At 32.5% G+C, this 14,034-nt stretch overlaps 1 protein-coding gene and 1 long non-coding RNA gene across 2 annotated transcripts; both read right to left on the bottom strand.

Moving 5' to 3' along the window:
• Nucleotides 1-6,682: 6,682 nt before the first annotated feature.
• LOC133196265 (uncharacterized) lies at nt 6,683-9,859 on the bottom strand. Its single transcript, XR_009722304.1, has 3 exons — nt 9,712-9,859; nt 7,305-7,430; nt 6,683-6,866 (listed from the first exon to the last, which is right to left on the bottom strand). It is a non-coding gene; the product is annotated as an uncharacterized LOC133196265 (long non-coding RNA).
• Nucleotides 9,860-9,948: 89 nt separating this feature from the next.
• Nucleotides 9,949-14,034, bottom strand: LOC133196146 (uncharacterized). The gene is made up of 4 exons (XM_061332078.1): nt 13,986-14,034; nt 11,008-11,152; nt 10,345-10,474; nt 9,949-10,044 (listed from the first exon to the last, which is right to left on the bottom strand). The coding sequence occupies exons 1-4, from the start codon at nt 14,032-14,034 to the stop codon at nt 9,949-9,951; spliced, it is 420 nt and encodes a 139-aa protein (XP_061188062.1).

Raw genomic sequence — 14,034 nt, 5'->3', positions numbered from 1 at the left:
ATTAGAAAATGTATATTTTTTTGTTTTCAGAACGCATTTCCACCACCTTTATGCCATAGAAAATTCAAAATTCACAAGAATAATTGCAGCACAATTTTGAAATACTGTGTAGAATAAACTTGTAAAATGTACACTACTCAGTACTCAAAAAGGAAATATACATCCTGTTTGATTAAAATGTAAACGCAAAAAAGAATTTGAAGGAGAATATGCTTTTCAGTGTTCTAAAAGGTCTGAACAGATTTAAATTGTAATAAAAACGTCTACCATGGGAAATTACAGACAATAAGGCTATGAGGTAGATTTAACAGAAGATGAGGATTTTCTTGTTTTTTTTCCTTATGTATGTATCAAAATGTAAATGTTGACAAGTTAGGAGTAAAAGAATAGGGTTGTTGCATGATGCTTACACCGAAAGTTGTTTTAAAAAATATATTAAAATGCATCCGAGTTTCCTGAGTGCTCTTAGTTTAAGGGATGCATTCATTTGGATAAAATGCTAACATTTAGTAGTAAAAAATATTGATAAGTATACTTGTATTTCTTATGTAGAGTGAATGTATAATCCGTAACAATGATTTCTGATAAGTATACTTGTATTTCTTATGTAGAATGAATGTATAATCCGTACCAATGATTACTGATAAGTATACTTGTATTTCTTATGTAGAATGAATGTATAATCAATAACAATGACAGTCATACTCTGTGAATAATTGGCTTCTAGTAGTAGAAATACTGAGTGTCAGTAGATAATACGTATTTCATATATATATATATATATATATATATATATATATATATATATATATATATATATATATATATATATATATATATATATATATATATATATATATATTCTGTCCTATTGTAAAATTATTTATTGAAAGTCAATGTAAATTGCAAACTTTGACCTTTATTACTCAGCAAAGTACAGTTTCACAAATTAAAGCAATTTCTGTTTCACAAACAACTTTCTCGTAATAATCCAGTTAACTGAGAACACACATTTTGAAACAGGGATGACAAAAGGGTTTTGTAATGAATGTTTTAAGAGAACCCCCAAAGTTGGGGTAAAAAAAAAAAGGGACAATCTATCCTGGCCCGTCTTTTAAAAAAAACTGTTTGCTTTCTCCCGACCGACTGACTGAAAACAGCCCGACTCAAATCTTTTTAAACCGTCAGGAAACAGTTTTATTTTTACTCATTTAGAAATTTTCTCATAATATTTAATACTATATTAACTTCATATTTGCAAGTATTTGATAAAACAAATTTCCAACTACCTACCTACCATTTTTGTTATCCTAAGTAGGGATAGGGCAAGCAAACATTTTTTTAAAGATGGTCTTGCCCAAATTTATATTACTATACTAATTTTACACCCTAAATGTTAACATAAAGAGCCAGGTACGTTAGTAGTGAAAATCGGCCCTTCTTTGAAAATTTAAAATAATTATAAAGAAATGAGTTGAGGATGTAAATTTTATAAATGTATCAATAATTTTTATCTACCTTTCATAGTTTAGTTGTAATAGCCCTCTAAAAATGGAATGTATTTTATTGCATTTAAACGCTTTGAGCACTATGACGTCATTATTGTTGTCAATTTAGTACATTTAAATAACAACTTAATATAATGTATCAATGTATGTTATACGTAAAAAAATCTTACAATAAAATGTTTACATTGCATAGTTTATTTACTTTAAAAAAAATATTACACAAAAAGAATGTTTTAAAGAATAAATGACCTCCATAGTATCGATATACCTGAATATCATAACTGCAGTCAAAATTGTTTGCATAATGTGTAGTCTGTTTTTCTCCACAAATAAATTTATTTTTTCGGGAATGTTTAAAAAAAAGATAGAGAATGCAAAAAGAAATGAAGCTTTTATTAACAAACAAGAACAGTTAACGAGGAAATATAACTAACTTTAGCATTAATTTTGACCTATTTGCACTAAGGTTCAAATTATAATTTTATATTACCGAAAATCGCCCTTTTTGAGATAAATCAATACAATTTTTAAAAATTATTAAATTATTCATGCAAAAGAGATCAATGGGAAGCAAAATAATAAGGAATTATATCACCAGGATGTAATAATAACTCAGGCTCGAAGTATTGGGGGGGGGGGGGCTGTCCCCCTTTTTTTCGAACATTACATTTTCTATCGAAAATGTCCATTGAAGGGCTAGTAGCTCCCTTCCCCCACTTTTTCTTGCAGGGTTATGTGGTGATGTATGAAAAAAATTGATGTGGAAGAAGTTGAGAAGTTGGACCTTCCTCCCACGAAATGGGATTTTCAAGTTTGATCCCCCCCCCCCCCCGCCTCCGCATTTCAAAACCGATACTACGTGCCTGCAACTTAAGAAATATCTAGTAAAATTCATTGACTTCAGAATCCTGAAATTCTGAGTCACTTCAAGGTTTTGTTTAAAGTAAAAACATATTTTAGGTCGCTATACTGCGCTGAGAAAGGGAGGAAGGGGGGGGGTTGAAAGTAAGCTACTGGTATATCAAATAATAAAAAAAAAAATCAAAGTTGACCCTAAGGTTCCTTGTGAACTATACGTCAAAGTTAACTTTTTTTATTTGTCAAAATTCATACATATAGTATAGACTGGATCTAAATTACATATCTTTGAGTCAGAGTCGGGCTTTAGGTGACATGCTTCCATCATTTCCACCAGCATTTTCTTTAAGTTTACGATGACCTTGCAAATTGATCTTTGAATTTGGACCACAGACAAAGGTGTCAACTAACAAAGAATAAATTAAAATCATTTTCCTAATTTACCAACAGGAGACTTGCAAAGTCATACAAAACAGCTGATGTAAATTCTAATAATGGTAGTAATAAAATTTAATTTAATCTGTCTAATGGGGAATTCAGACAATACTTTTCTTCTAAAACTTTGTGAAATATATGATGAATTGCTTTGTCAAATGAGTTAAAGAATATTTTGATTATTCCCAGTAATTTTAACAATCATTAATTATGTCTCTGACGCCGTTTTTACCATATCAACACATAACTTTATGATTGGACGTTGTTTGTTTTCTGAACATATCCATCATCCCTCCAATAATCGATATTAAAAATATCAGAAAATTAAGATGGTCGACTCATCTCCTACATGACATATTTAATCTTTATTAAGCTTTGACTTGGTTTATAATAGATAGGTATATTTTTTCAACCCTTCATAAAAAGGTTGTAATATTTCAACCCTGGGCAATACGCACTTATCTGCGACCATAAAGATGTCGATTTATTTTTTTACAAAAAAAGTTATTACGTTGGGTTGTCTTAAGTTGGATACAAAGTACAGCGATAAGGTTACCAGTGTCTCGAAACGCGGGGTTTTTCAAAATGACTGTAAGCATAAGGTGAAACAGACATGACTTTTAATAACGCATCAACCAGCGTCATGTTGAATTCATTCCTCTCGTGGTTTCAGCTTTAGAACCTGACTGTTGATCGTCTGGGGACAAACAACAACAAGAAACAAGAAAACATTGATGTAACCATCAATTGTCGCCCGGGAAATAAATAAAGTAAACAATGGAAATGAGTCTTGATCATCAAACCGCTTCGATATGTGTGAAAAAGGCATGCGTCTAAATGATGGAGACGATAGTCGAGAATATTTTGAAAACTTATAGTCGGATGAAAATCGAACAAAAACGACACCCTTTTGAACTTTATCAATTCCTCAAGTAAATGTTGGCTGCATAAAATATAATTTGAAACCAGACACATGCATCACCTATTTTCAAAAATGTCTTTCACTTAAAGAATATAAAACACGAACTGTGTAAATTACTTTTTTACGTTTTTATGCGATAAGTAAAATTCGATGTTCTAAAAAAAGGGACCTGTCGTTTTTTCGATAGTAAATGATAAGCAACTTTATATATTAAATATGAAAAACATATATATTTTTACAGATTCACTTTATGGAAGTAAATGTATTGTGTATCTCGTAATTTATAAAGGGAAAGAACATTCTGATTAACGATCTTTTTAATGTTTAGAAAACCTTTAATTCTGAATAACTTCTCCCACCTCAATCCCCATATACCAACACTTAAACTTATATGTATAGAGCAGCCCGGTCCTCCGGGCTGCAATTAAGATCTGAAAATAATTCTCCTGAGTCTTTATATTGTAACGCTAAAATGTTCTATATCCAAAATACAATACTAGTATCTACCTGGTACGTATGTCACCTGAGTTGGTGAAGGGGGATTTCAGAGGCAAGGGTCGGGGGGGGGGGGTTACCTTGAGACACCTGGCCAAGTAGTTCAACTTTCCGATTTTCGAGATTTTAAGTATGATATATAAGCTTGTAAAAAGCCTAAGTGGGATTCTCCCCCTACACATACATCTTATTTTTATACCTCATTATAATTATTCTATACAACGCGTTATCTGATTGGTTCTAAATTGTCACGTAACGGGGCCATAAGACTTCATATTTCCCTGTCGTCGTCATGCTTTTCATCATATTTAACCTCCTAGGAAAACCAAGTGCATTTTCTCGCGATACTTATAAATCGTTCGTTGACGAAACTCCCGACAACAGCAGACATCACAAAATTTAAAATAAAGGCATTGAATGCAATGACAAAATTGGCGGTCTTCTTCAATTAAAAAAAAAAAAAAAAAAAAAAAAAAAGAAAGAAAGAAAGAAATCTAAATACGAAGTGTCCAAGGGACTTCGGTTAAGTGTTCCAGTAACTTTTTGAAAGTTTGTGTTTATTTTTAAAGGCCTTGCTTGTTTCGGTATAATAAGAATCTATTGCATGAATATTACGGAAAAATGAAGATTTATTCAACCAAAAAAATTCGTATAATTTTTCTTTGCTGAATAAATCTACATATTTTCCTCACGTCATGCAATAATTGTATAGTATCAAATTGTATACATATGTATCTCATAGGAAGATATTTTAATTATTAATATCATTTGATTTAGTAAGAATCAATGAATTTGCAAATATTTTGGAGAGTTTTTCCTGTCACAAAAGGGAGGGTGTAAAATAAATGACTTAGAAAAAAATTATAGATATATAAAATAAATTTTAAAAAATATTTTCAGTATCTTAGAATTTCACAAAATTATATGAAGCTGCTGTCCCATTCATAAGTTTTTATTATAATGAGAATCATGTTAGTCGAATATTATTTTATTAATATTCTCATCTTAACTTCTCTGAAGGAAAACTTAATAGTTATATGTAATTTCCCCATTCTTCTTTCCCCCCCCCCCTGAATTTAACCGCATTGTTTCTCTGTTTTCAGGGACATAAATAACATATACTTATGTCTCTACTGTTCTCAATTATCATTTCAATTATTTTTGAGAAGACATAAAAACATTAAATTGTGTATGGTTTCTTTTTTCGTTTCTATGTGATGGTATATAAATTTAATTCATTGAAAGATTATCATACGTTAAATATAAGTATAAGTATGTACTAATTAAGCTTTTGGAGAAAGGGTGTAAGTGCTATAATATTAAAATAATTCATCTGTGCATTGAAACATGTAAACTTTCCAGCATTTTTACGGATAATAAAAAGTCGTTAATTTGAGATTTTTTTTATATCTACAATGAATCATCTGAATACAGTTTTCTCTTACTATGAGAAATTCTCAATTATTTTTTATCAAAATGTTTGATAAAACAACGTATTGTTTACAGTAAAATATTCGAACGAAAGACTGAAAAATGAGAAAAACTTTTGGCGCGTCACTGTACGTTGTCAATGTAAACAACGAGGACGTCTATATTTAGAGTTCGATGTACAACCTGGAGATGTTAGGGTTTTGCCTTAAAATAAACATAAGATGCCTTTTTATAAACTTAACAACCCCAAAACATCTCAGATAAACCTTTTTACAACAGACCTTCAGAAATTTAGACGTTTTATGTGTACATTTGCCTGAGTTTTGCTTGTTCCCGAAATGTTGCCTGGAATGAAAACGAAAGTTAAAAAGGTGGTCGCGGATACGAAATTTTTACAAATGAGTTATTAAAGTAATGCATTTTATCATTTAGATTTCTATAAAATAAACATGTATTCAATTGTTATTTATTTTCTACGAATATAATCAAATTACCAAGCTAATATTCCATTCCCCTCACGTCAAGATCCGTATAGCAGACGACTGATAATATCAGAATTTGTAAAAATTCAATGTGGCCACAGCCCACGGCCAGAACGAAACCTGTATAAATCAATCCCTTTTATGTAATAGTATTTCTGGTTAAAATATCTACGTGGCCGATGCGTGTGGCCACATCGAATTTTCCCAAAAACCGGGTGAAAAGTGAAGAAAATTGCTTGTTTTCCGGAAACGGCATAGGTTTGGATATTACATAGCAGCATAAGAGGCTTGGATCCGCCCAAACATTTACATATACAAGGACTTAGGATCATAAACTTTATAAATATACATTGTCAGTGAGGATACGCAAACTTTATTTTTTAAGCATTTTGCAGGGCCTGTTGACATTAGCTAACGTACCTAGCTCTTTACAGCATTATGTTCCTGATGTGTATACACTTCCTTTTCTTTATGCATTTTATGTCACTGTCAAAAAATTTCAGACTACATGTACGTCATGTACACTTTTATAACATAAATCAAAACTCATACATGGATTTTTATTTATTGAAATTAATATTTACATCTGAAATTGGGTGCCATTCCCGCTAGAGTGTCTTCACTTGTAAAGTATGCATTGTGGAACCAGGAAATCATGTGCATTTGTACCTCTGACAACGGGTTGGTAAAATGTTGTCACCGCAATGACAACTGCTTTTCATATCGAACTACAGCCTGAAAAAAAATGTAGGGATTGTCATCTTAAATCAGATAACACGAGTACACACCCTCTCTAATATTAGCATATATAAGTAAATAAATCATAAAACCATTCCTGATATGAATTTATGTGGATTTCTCAACTAGCATAAGTTGGAGGTAGGGTACGAAGGAGGGGTGAATGGATGAGAGAGGGTAACAAGAGAGGGAGAGATTGGATAAAAAGGAAATGAGAGGGAAAATAAAGGAAGACAGTTGGAGAAATTAAGGGAGGAGTAGGGGAGAAAGGTTATCATACTCAGCTCTACAGTGTAACCTCTTATGAGCCTTAGTATTGAATTTTAAAATTTACTGTACCTGCATTTTTAAACGTTTTCTTTTCTTTTTTTTAATTGTTTTACAGTTATGATTAAAGGCGAAGTTGACAGACATATCTGTTCGAATAGAACTTACCGGTTTGTCTGCTAGGATGGGTATCAAACCGTAACCTGCTCGGGGCTTTCCAACAGCTTTGTATCCGTGTCGCTCATAAAACCTTATCGCTCGAGTATTTGACGAAAACGTCAGTAGAAAAATTTTCTGAATGCAAAGTATTGTGGAAATATAACAGCTTTGTAACAAGACGATGAATTTAATTTTTTCTCGATATTCAATTCGCTTTACTGGACTCTTAGTCACAGACAAGGTTCAATACAATAAAAGACATTTTTTTATCAACATAACACCATATATAGTATTCTAACCAATACATCAAACATTACTGTAGCAAAAGGATGTGATCAGTACGAGGGCGGATCAAAAAGTTCACGAACTATCTCTTTATCTATATAACCACAGTCCAGATCAGAATGAAATTTGGCATACATGTTGTCATAAATGATATAAATAGCATGTGTTATATGATATCTTGTTCATGTTTAGGACTTGTGCCAAAAATGGTTGATTCAGTCGTACTGCAGGAAAGAACTGCTGTAAAGTTTAACATAAATTTTAGAAAATCCTTTACAGTAATATATAATGATTCCCACAAGGTTGATAGGGACAAAAGACGTGCCAAAAGTTTAGTTAGTACATGTAATTGGATGGATTTTTTAGTGGAAGAAGGTGAAAATGAGGTTCGCCCAGTGAAAGTGAGGACGGAAAGAGATGTGTCCTTGGCTGAGTAATTTGTAATGAAAGATCGCAAAGTCATAGTTACAGAAATACTGAAGACCCAACTGACAAAACAATTCTTAATACCCTAAAATTTCACTTACTTTAGACTGTTAACAGATCAGATACATGTATGATGAAGAGAAAGCGTCCTTTCTTGATCTACATTGGATTCACAACGCACCTAAGACAGAAGAGTAGGGCTATGAAGGACACCATTCTAAATCCTTATCCACCCATCCTATTGTCAAGATTTTGCAATTTGTGATATTTGATATATGGTCTTGCTATAAAAAATAACCTCTGTGGAAAGAAATATGAGACCTTGGAAAACATTTGGACTGCTGTAAACAGTACTTTACGGAGCATGCCACATGTCACAAAAAAGAATAAACCCCAATTTAAATTCTTGTATGGAAATTTTTTAACTAGTTCGCGAACTTTTTGGTCACCCTTCGTACAGCTAAAAAACGTTTTCACGTAACACGCTTTTGTGAACAAATGAAATGCACATTTTGGAAAGACATGTACTCTACTAAATAAAGATATGATGCAATTTACAATTTTATGGTATTTTTAATATCAATGATTGATACTTTACGTTGTAGTACTTAGTTGCTCCTCTTATTTGCAGGAATAACAGCTAAATTGGGATAATAGAATTAAGTTTTCAGAACATTTTTCTGAATTGAGCAGCATTCCAGCTGGAGTTCCTCCCATAGATCTATACAGTAAAACTTGTCTAATCTGGACACCACTTGTCCCAAAGAAATTGGCCGGATAAGGTAACATTCCTCATTAGACAATATGTAAAACAATTGAATTTACTGCAAGGGACCTTAAAGTTTACACCGTATTAGACAAGATTTCAGATTGCACAACATTAGACAAGTTTCACTGTATGTATTTAGTTGTTGGCATTATTTGAGAAAGGGTCTTCTTTATGTTTTTAGTTGGATTTAAATCAGAACTGTTTTCCGGCCATGGAAGTGTAGCAACGGAATTACGCTATTAAAAACTCTTTTGTATTTTTTGATTTGTAGCAAATGTGCTATTACAAACACAAAATCAAATCTGCTAATACAATAAATACAAATAGATTTTTGGAAAATACTTTACAACTTTCAGTATCTCTAAACAAAGATGCTTTTTTTAACCTCAATGCAGTTTCTACATTTTTGTATTTGGGAAGTACTACCGATTTAAACCAAGTTGTAAACATTTTGGGTCGAATATAGAAGATAATTGGAAAAGGAAACACTTTAGCGGGCATGGTACTGAATTCTAAAAAAAAAAAATATGTAAAAATTAACTTATTAGCATACGTTATTACATTGAGGACGTTAATCTTGCAAAACTTGGAGCAGTCAAATAGTAGAAAGTAAAATATTAATCATATATGTAAAAACTATTATAAAATTGCAAAAGTAATCATATCTTCTTCTTTTTTGCACCTTTATTTAATAGCAATGTATTTCTTTCCAAAATGTATATATAATTTGTTCACAAAAGCACGTTAAGTAAAAAAAGTTTTCTGAGTTGTATAACGTTAAGCACATTAATTGATACACATTTTTAATGAGGAAAAATTACGATTTATTTAGTTTTGAACAGTGGGAATATCTGCTTCGAAATTATCCATACAACCCTTAACTATTAATCTAAATATAATCTTCATTGAATAATTCCAGGTCCATTCTCGACTTACATTACATTGCCTTGATAAAGCTTCCTCCTCAACTTTTTTAAGCAGAGCTGTGCCATAACCTTGACCTTTGAACTTTTCTTCTATGGCTGTACAACGTAGATATGCTTCATAACGAGGAATTGAAAAGAAATATAGTCTTTTAAGCAGCAGAAACCTTTAATGAAAGAATAAAAGAGCAAATAAATGTTAATAAGATTAAATAATCAATATCACAAAAATCGCTCAAATCATGTCTGGCTATATCAACTTACAGAAGAAAATTAAAAAAAAAAACAAATATACTATTTGCACACATCTTTTACTCCAAATGTCCTGACAAAATCTTTCAGATCCCTAAAATCATGAAAATATTCAATATTGATGAACAGAACAGTTCATCTTTTACACTTTATACACAAAAAGTAACGAAACACACTTTTATCTTTTCTTTGCAGCTGCATTCAATTGTATGTTCAATGTGTTTTGTTAATTATTACAACAAAATAATTAATACGATAAAGGGAAATAATGACCAGGCCTAAAACTGAATCTTGACCCCATATGATTAATTAATTCTTTTATTATACAATAATAAAGCTGACATTCATATCGTCGTCTTTCTTATCCAAATGAAAAACATAATTAGGTACTTACGGCATCTTCAAAACCAAGTTCTGCGAAACCAGCGCTTTCATTTCCCACAGTTAGTACGAACACATTCTTTTGAAAGTTGTCTTTCTGACATTTGTACACACTAGTGTGAAAGTCAAGGATGGTATTTAAACTATCAAGAAGGAAAATAATATTTTACAGAAGCTTTAACACACAAACCCTCACATACACACACTCACACACACCCTCCCTTACACCCTCTCACACACATGCAATGATTATAATGTGTATCTTACCCTCTATCTATTGCAGTTATCTATCAAATTATATTATGAAACAAACATTGCATATTAAGTAAAAGTTCAGACTTAGTTCTGAGTATGGTAACTATACAGAATGGTACTGTGTGACAACTGGTTCGAAAATTATTAATGTCTCTGATATCTCTTGGTTTTATTAATTTTTCTTGCCTATTGAAATTGAAAATATGAATATTGTTCTGATCAAACATAAACAGCTTATTACAAATGTCTTTATAAGTGTTCGTGTATATATTAGTAGAGCTTTCTTGAACTATATGTCAAGATAATGTGTATTGTGACATGATTAACCGGTTAATCGGTCGGAACGTTCTTGATTGCCACCTTTTTCCTAATATTTTCTTTGTGTATTACTTTTGCTTACACAATACATGTATATATTTACCTGTTACTAGAGAACAACGTTTCATAAAATCCATGAGCAGATTTTACCAGCATTCTACTTGCAAATTCGAAATCCCTCTCGTCATTTGACAAATGCCTTATGTTGTAATCCATCATTGAAAATTCAGCAGTGACACCATAAATCGCTGTAACAATATAAGTAATTTTTTTTTTCAATTAAGAGTCTTTTCAATGAGGAAGGAGCGCAACCTTACAGAAATTCATTGACAGACAAAAAGAACAAAAGATTATCAGATATTATTATTGAGGATCACAATAGTGTTGGTTTTCTATTATATCATAAAACTAGATCCTGGAGATTATCCCCTCGACTTCGGACATCCCTTGTACTCCAGCTTAGGAAATCATAAAAAAATGATTGCTTCTGGCGATACTTACAATATATGAATGGCTGTGTATAATCAGATTCAATTTCATCAGCTATTAGCCCACGAGTTCGATTGGCAACGACGAGCACAATGGGATTATATAAATAAAATCCTTTAAAAACTTTTACATGAGAAGAAAAAATGCCTGTAGTAGCCTTCAATTCTAATTTTAGATATATCAGTTAACAAATTTATTTTCATTCTTCTGTCTTCTCGATATGTCGTTGTGAACTTGAAATAAAAGACACCACAGAGTCTACCACATCTGTTTGATATTTGGATGTTTTATTGACTGTAAAAGTGAATGGCCAACCCAATACTAAACTGCTGGTATATGACAAACAGTACGACTTTCAAAATGCTTTTCCATCGTCGACTTTATTTATTTATGTAGTAAAATTCAACTATCACCTGCAAATCGTGTTACCCAGCTGATTTGGTACGCAAGAGTAAGATCAATGTTCAAGCCGAGACAGGCTACTGACAAATAAATTGATGTTACAGGGCTTTAAAGTCAGCATTTCACAAATTCTATAGTAGTTATAATGGCCTGTTTTGCAAATGCAACCTATCTCGTGTTTTGACTTTCATGTTTCACACCAGTTGTTAGGATATTGTTTTCTTATTGCTGTTGACAACAAATTACTCCTTATACATGTACCTGATAAACACTCCCATGATCCTGGTCCCACTTCTGGTGTTTCTAGGGGTCCGTGTTTTATGTCATGTTTGCCATTTGTATTTTTAAAAGAATTTCATATCGACAACTTTGATGTTTCTTCGCCTTTCTCATAAAAACCCGACACCATTTTGGAACTATTCAAAATTATTTAAAGGACAATGTGGGCATTTCTTCTCTTAAAAGCAAAGGAGAGTTTACTGAGAGACTATTGTTGGTAATTCGAGAGCAGAAATCCTGTTATCATCAGCTTATAGTCCCACTTTAAGTACTCCATTCCTAGAGAATACTGGATCAAGAAATTTAGGCACAGCATTTCCGTATGGCTGTAGAAATAATGCAGGGAATCGTTTAAGCCCACAATGTGCCAGTGTGAATATGATGAGACTTTTTCACAATACATCTAGACGTAAGTGTACAAATGAATATCGATCATACCATAGACCAAATATACATAATGCCTCTTTTGATTCACTTTTACCTTACGGCAATAAACGATTAGGTCGGTTCCCTTGAAATTTTTGAATGTCAATTCTTGGATTCCCCAACTGCAGAAAACAAGCTAGTGTTTGTGATTTTGGATGTTGTCCGGCACAGGCTTTTTCAGCCGCCACGGGTATCGGAAGATTTTAATTTTGATCCAAACCATCGGCTTCTTAAACTTAAATTTTCCAATAAGATGATAGATGCTGTGAACATTAGTAACATTCTTAATCATAAAAAAAGTTCAGATTTGCATTCCATTATATTTCAAGAGGAAGTCCGTAGCCTGCATTTTCCAACAGATATTCCCAAACTGTTGCTTCCAAACTTTTCACTTATAAACCCTTACAGTACCTATATATTGAATATCAAAAACGAAAAAAGTGAAGACAACGAAAGTGATCGATCTCAAAATCCACAAACAATACAAATCCACGAACAGGACACAAAACACGCCCCCGGGATTTCCAGAAGTGGGATCAGAAGTAAGCATCCCCTCTTGACCAGTCCCACCCGCCATGAGCCCTATGTACTGATCAAGTAGACTGGGCATTTCATAGTCAAATTTAGTAACAAACGCCTAAAAAAAAACTTAGTATGAAGAACTTTAGCCAAAATACGACCTAGTGATAGCTAGGTCATTATTTGTTTACAAGGTCATTATAACGATCATAGAATTTACGAAATGCTGACTTTGCACGAGGTTGTTGAAATCCCTGTAACACCAACTTATCTGTCAGTAGCCTGACTCGCTTTCAGAGTTGATCGTACTCAGAGCATGCAGTTGAGTATCGAATAAGTTGGGAGACATACAATGAAATTCTATGGTCGTTACAATGACCTTGTTAGCAAATATACCCTATCATTGTGTCGTATTTTGGCTGAAATATTTGATAGGCCTTTGCTTTTATACTAAAGACTTCGGAATATTCCGTCTACCTGATCGATACATAGGGCTCAAGGCAGGCATGACCCATCGACAGGAGATGCTTATTCCTCCTAGACACCTGATCCCCTCTCTGGAATTTCCTGTATTACGTGTTTTATACCCTGTTCACAGATTTGTATTGTTTGTATTTTTTTAGATTACCTTTTTTAATTGCAACACGTTCAGCTATGTTTTAACCGTGATAATTTTATTTGTTTACCCAGTTATCAACTTGGATTGACCAGGGAATTAAAGATTTGCATCTAGGAGGATAAAGTAGTAAAACTGCTCCAGAATCTGAACAAAAACAAATCATCAGGTCCGGACGCTTAATCAAACTAGAATCTGAATGAATGTTCAGAATATTTTCGCCAACAGTAATAACTATATTCCAGTCTTAGATAGACTCCCCAATGACTGGAAAGAGGCAAATATAGCTTTCTTATTCAAAAAAAAGGGGATCAACATCTCCTGGAAAACTTTAGAACCGTTTCATTGACTTTCGTCAAATCCAAACTTCTCGAGCATATTGTTTGCTGACACAGTCAT

This window comes from Saccostrea echinata, unplaced genomic scaffold (genome assembly GCF_033153115.1).
Source record: "Saccostrea echinata isolate AGI-Se365-2 ecotype Australia unplaced genomic scaffold, CSIRO_AGI_Sech_v1 ptg000030l, whole genome shotgun sequence".
In the NCBI taxonomy this organism is placed as follows: Eukaryota; Metazoa; Mollusca; class Bivalvia; order Ostreida; family Ostreidae; genus Saccostrea; species Saccostrea echinata.
Note: the sequence above shows the minus strand (reverse complement) of the source record. Positions and strands in the feature narration are given on the sequence as shown.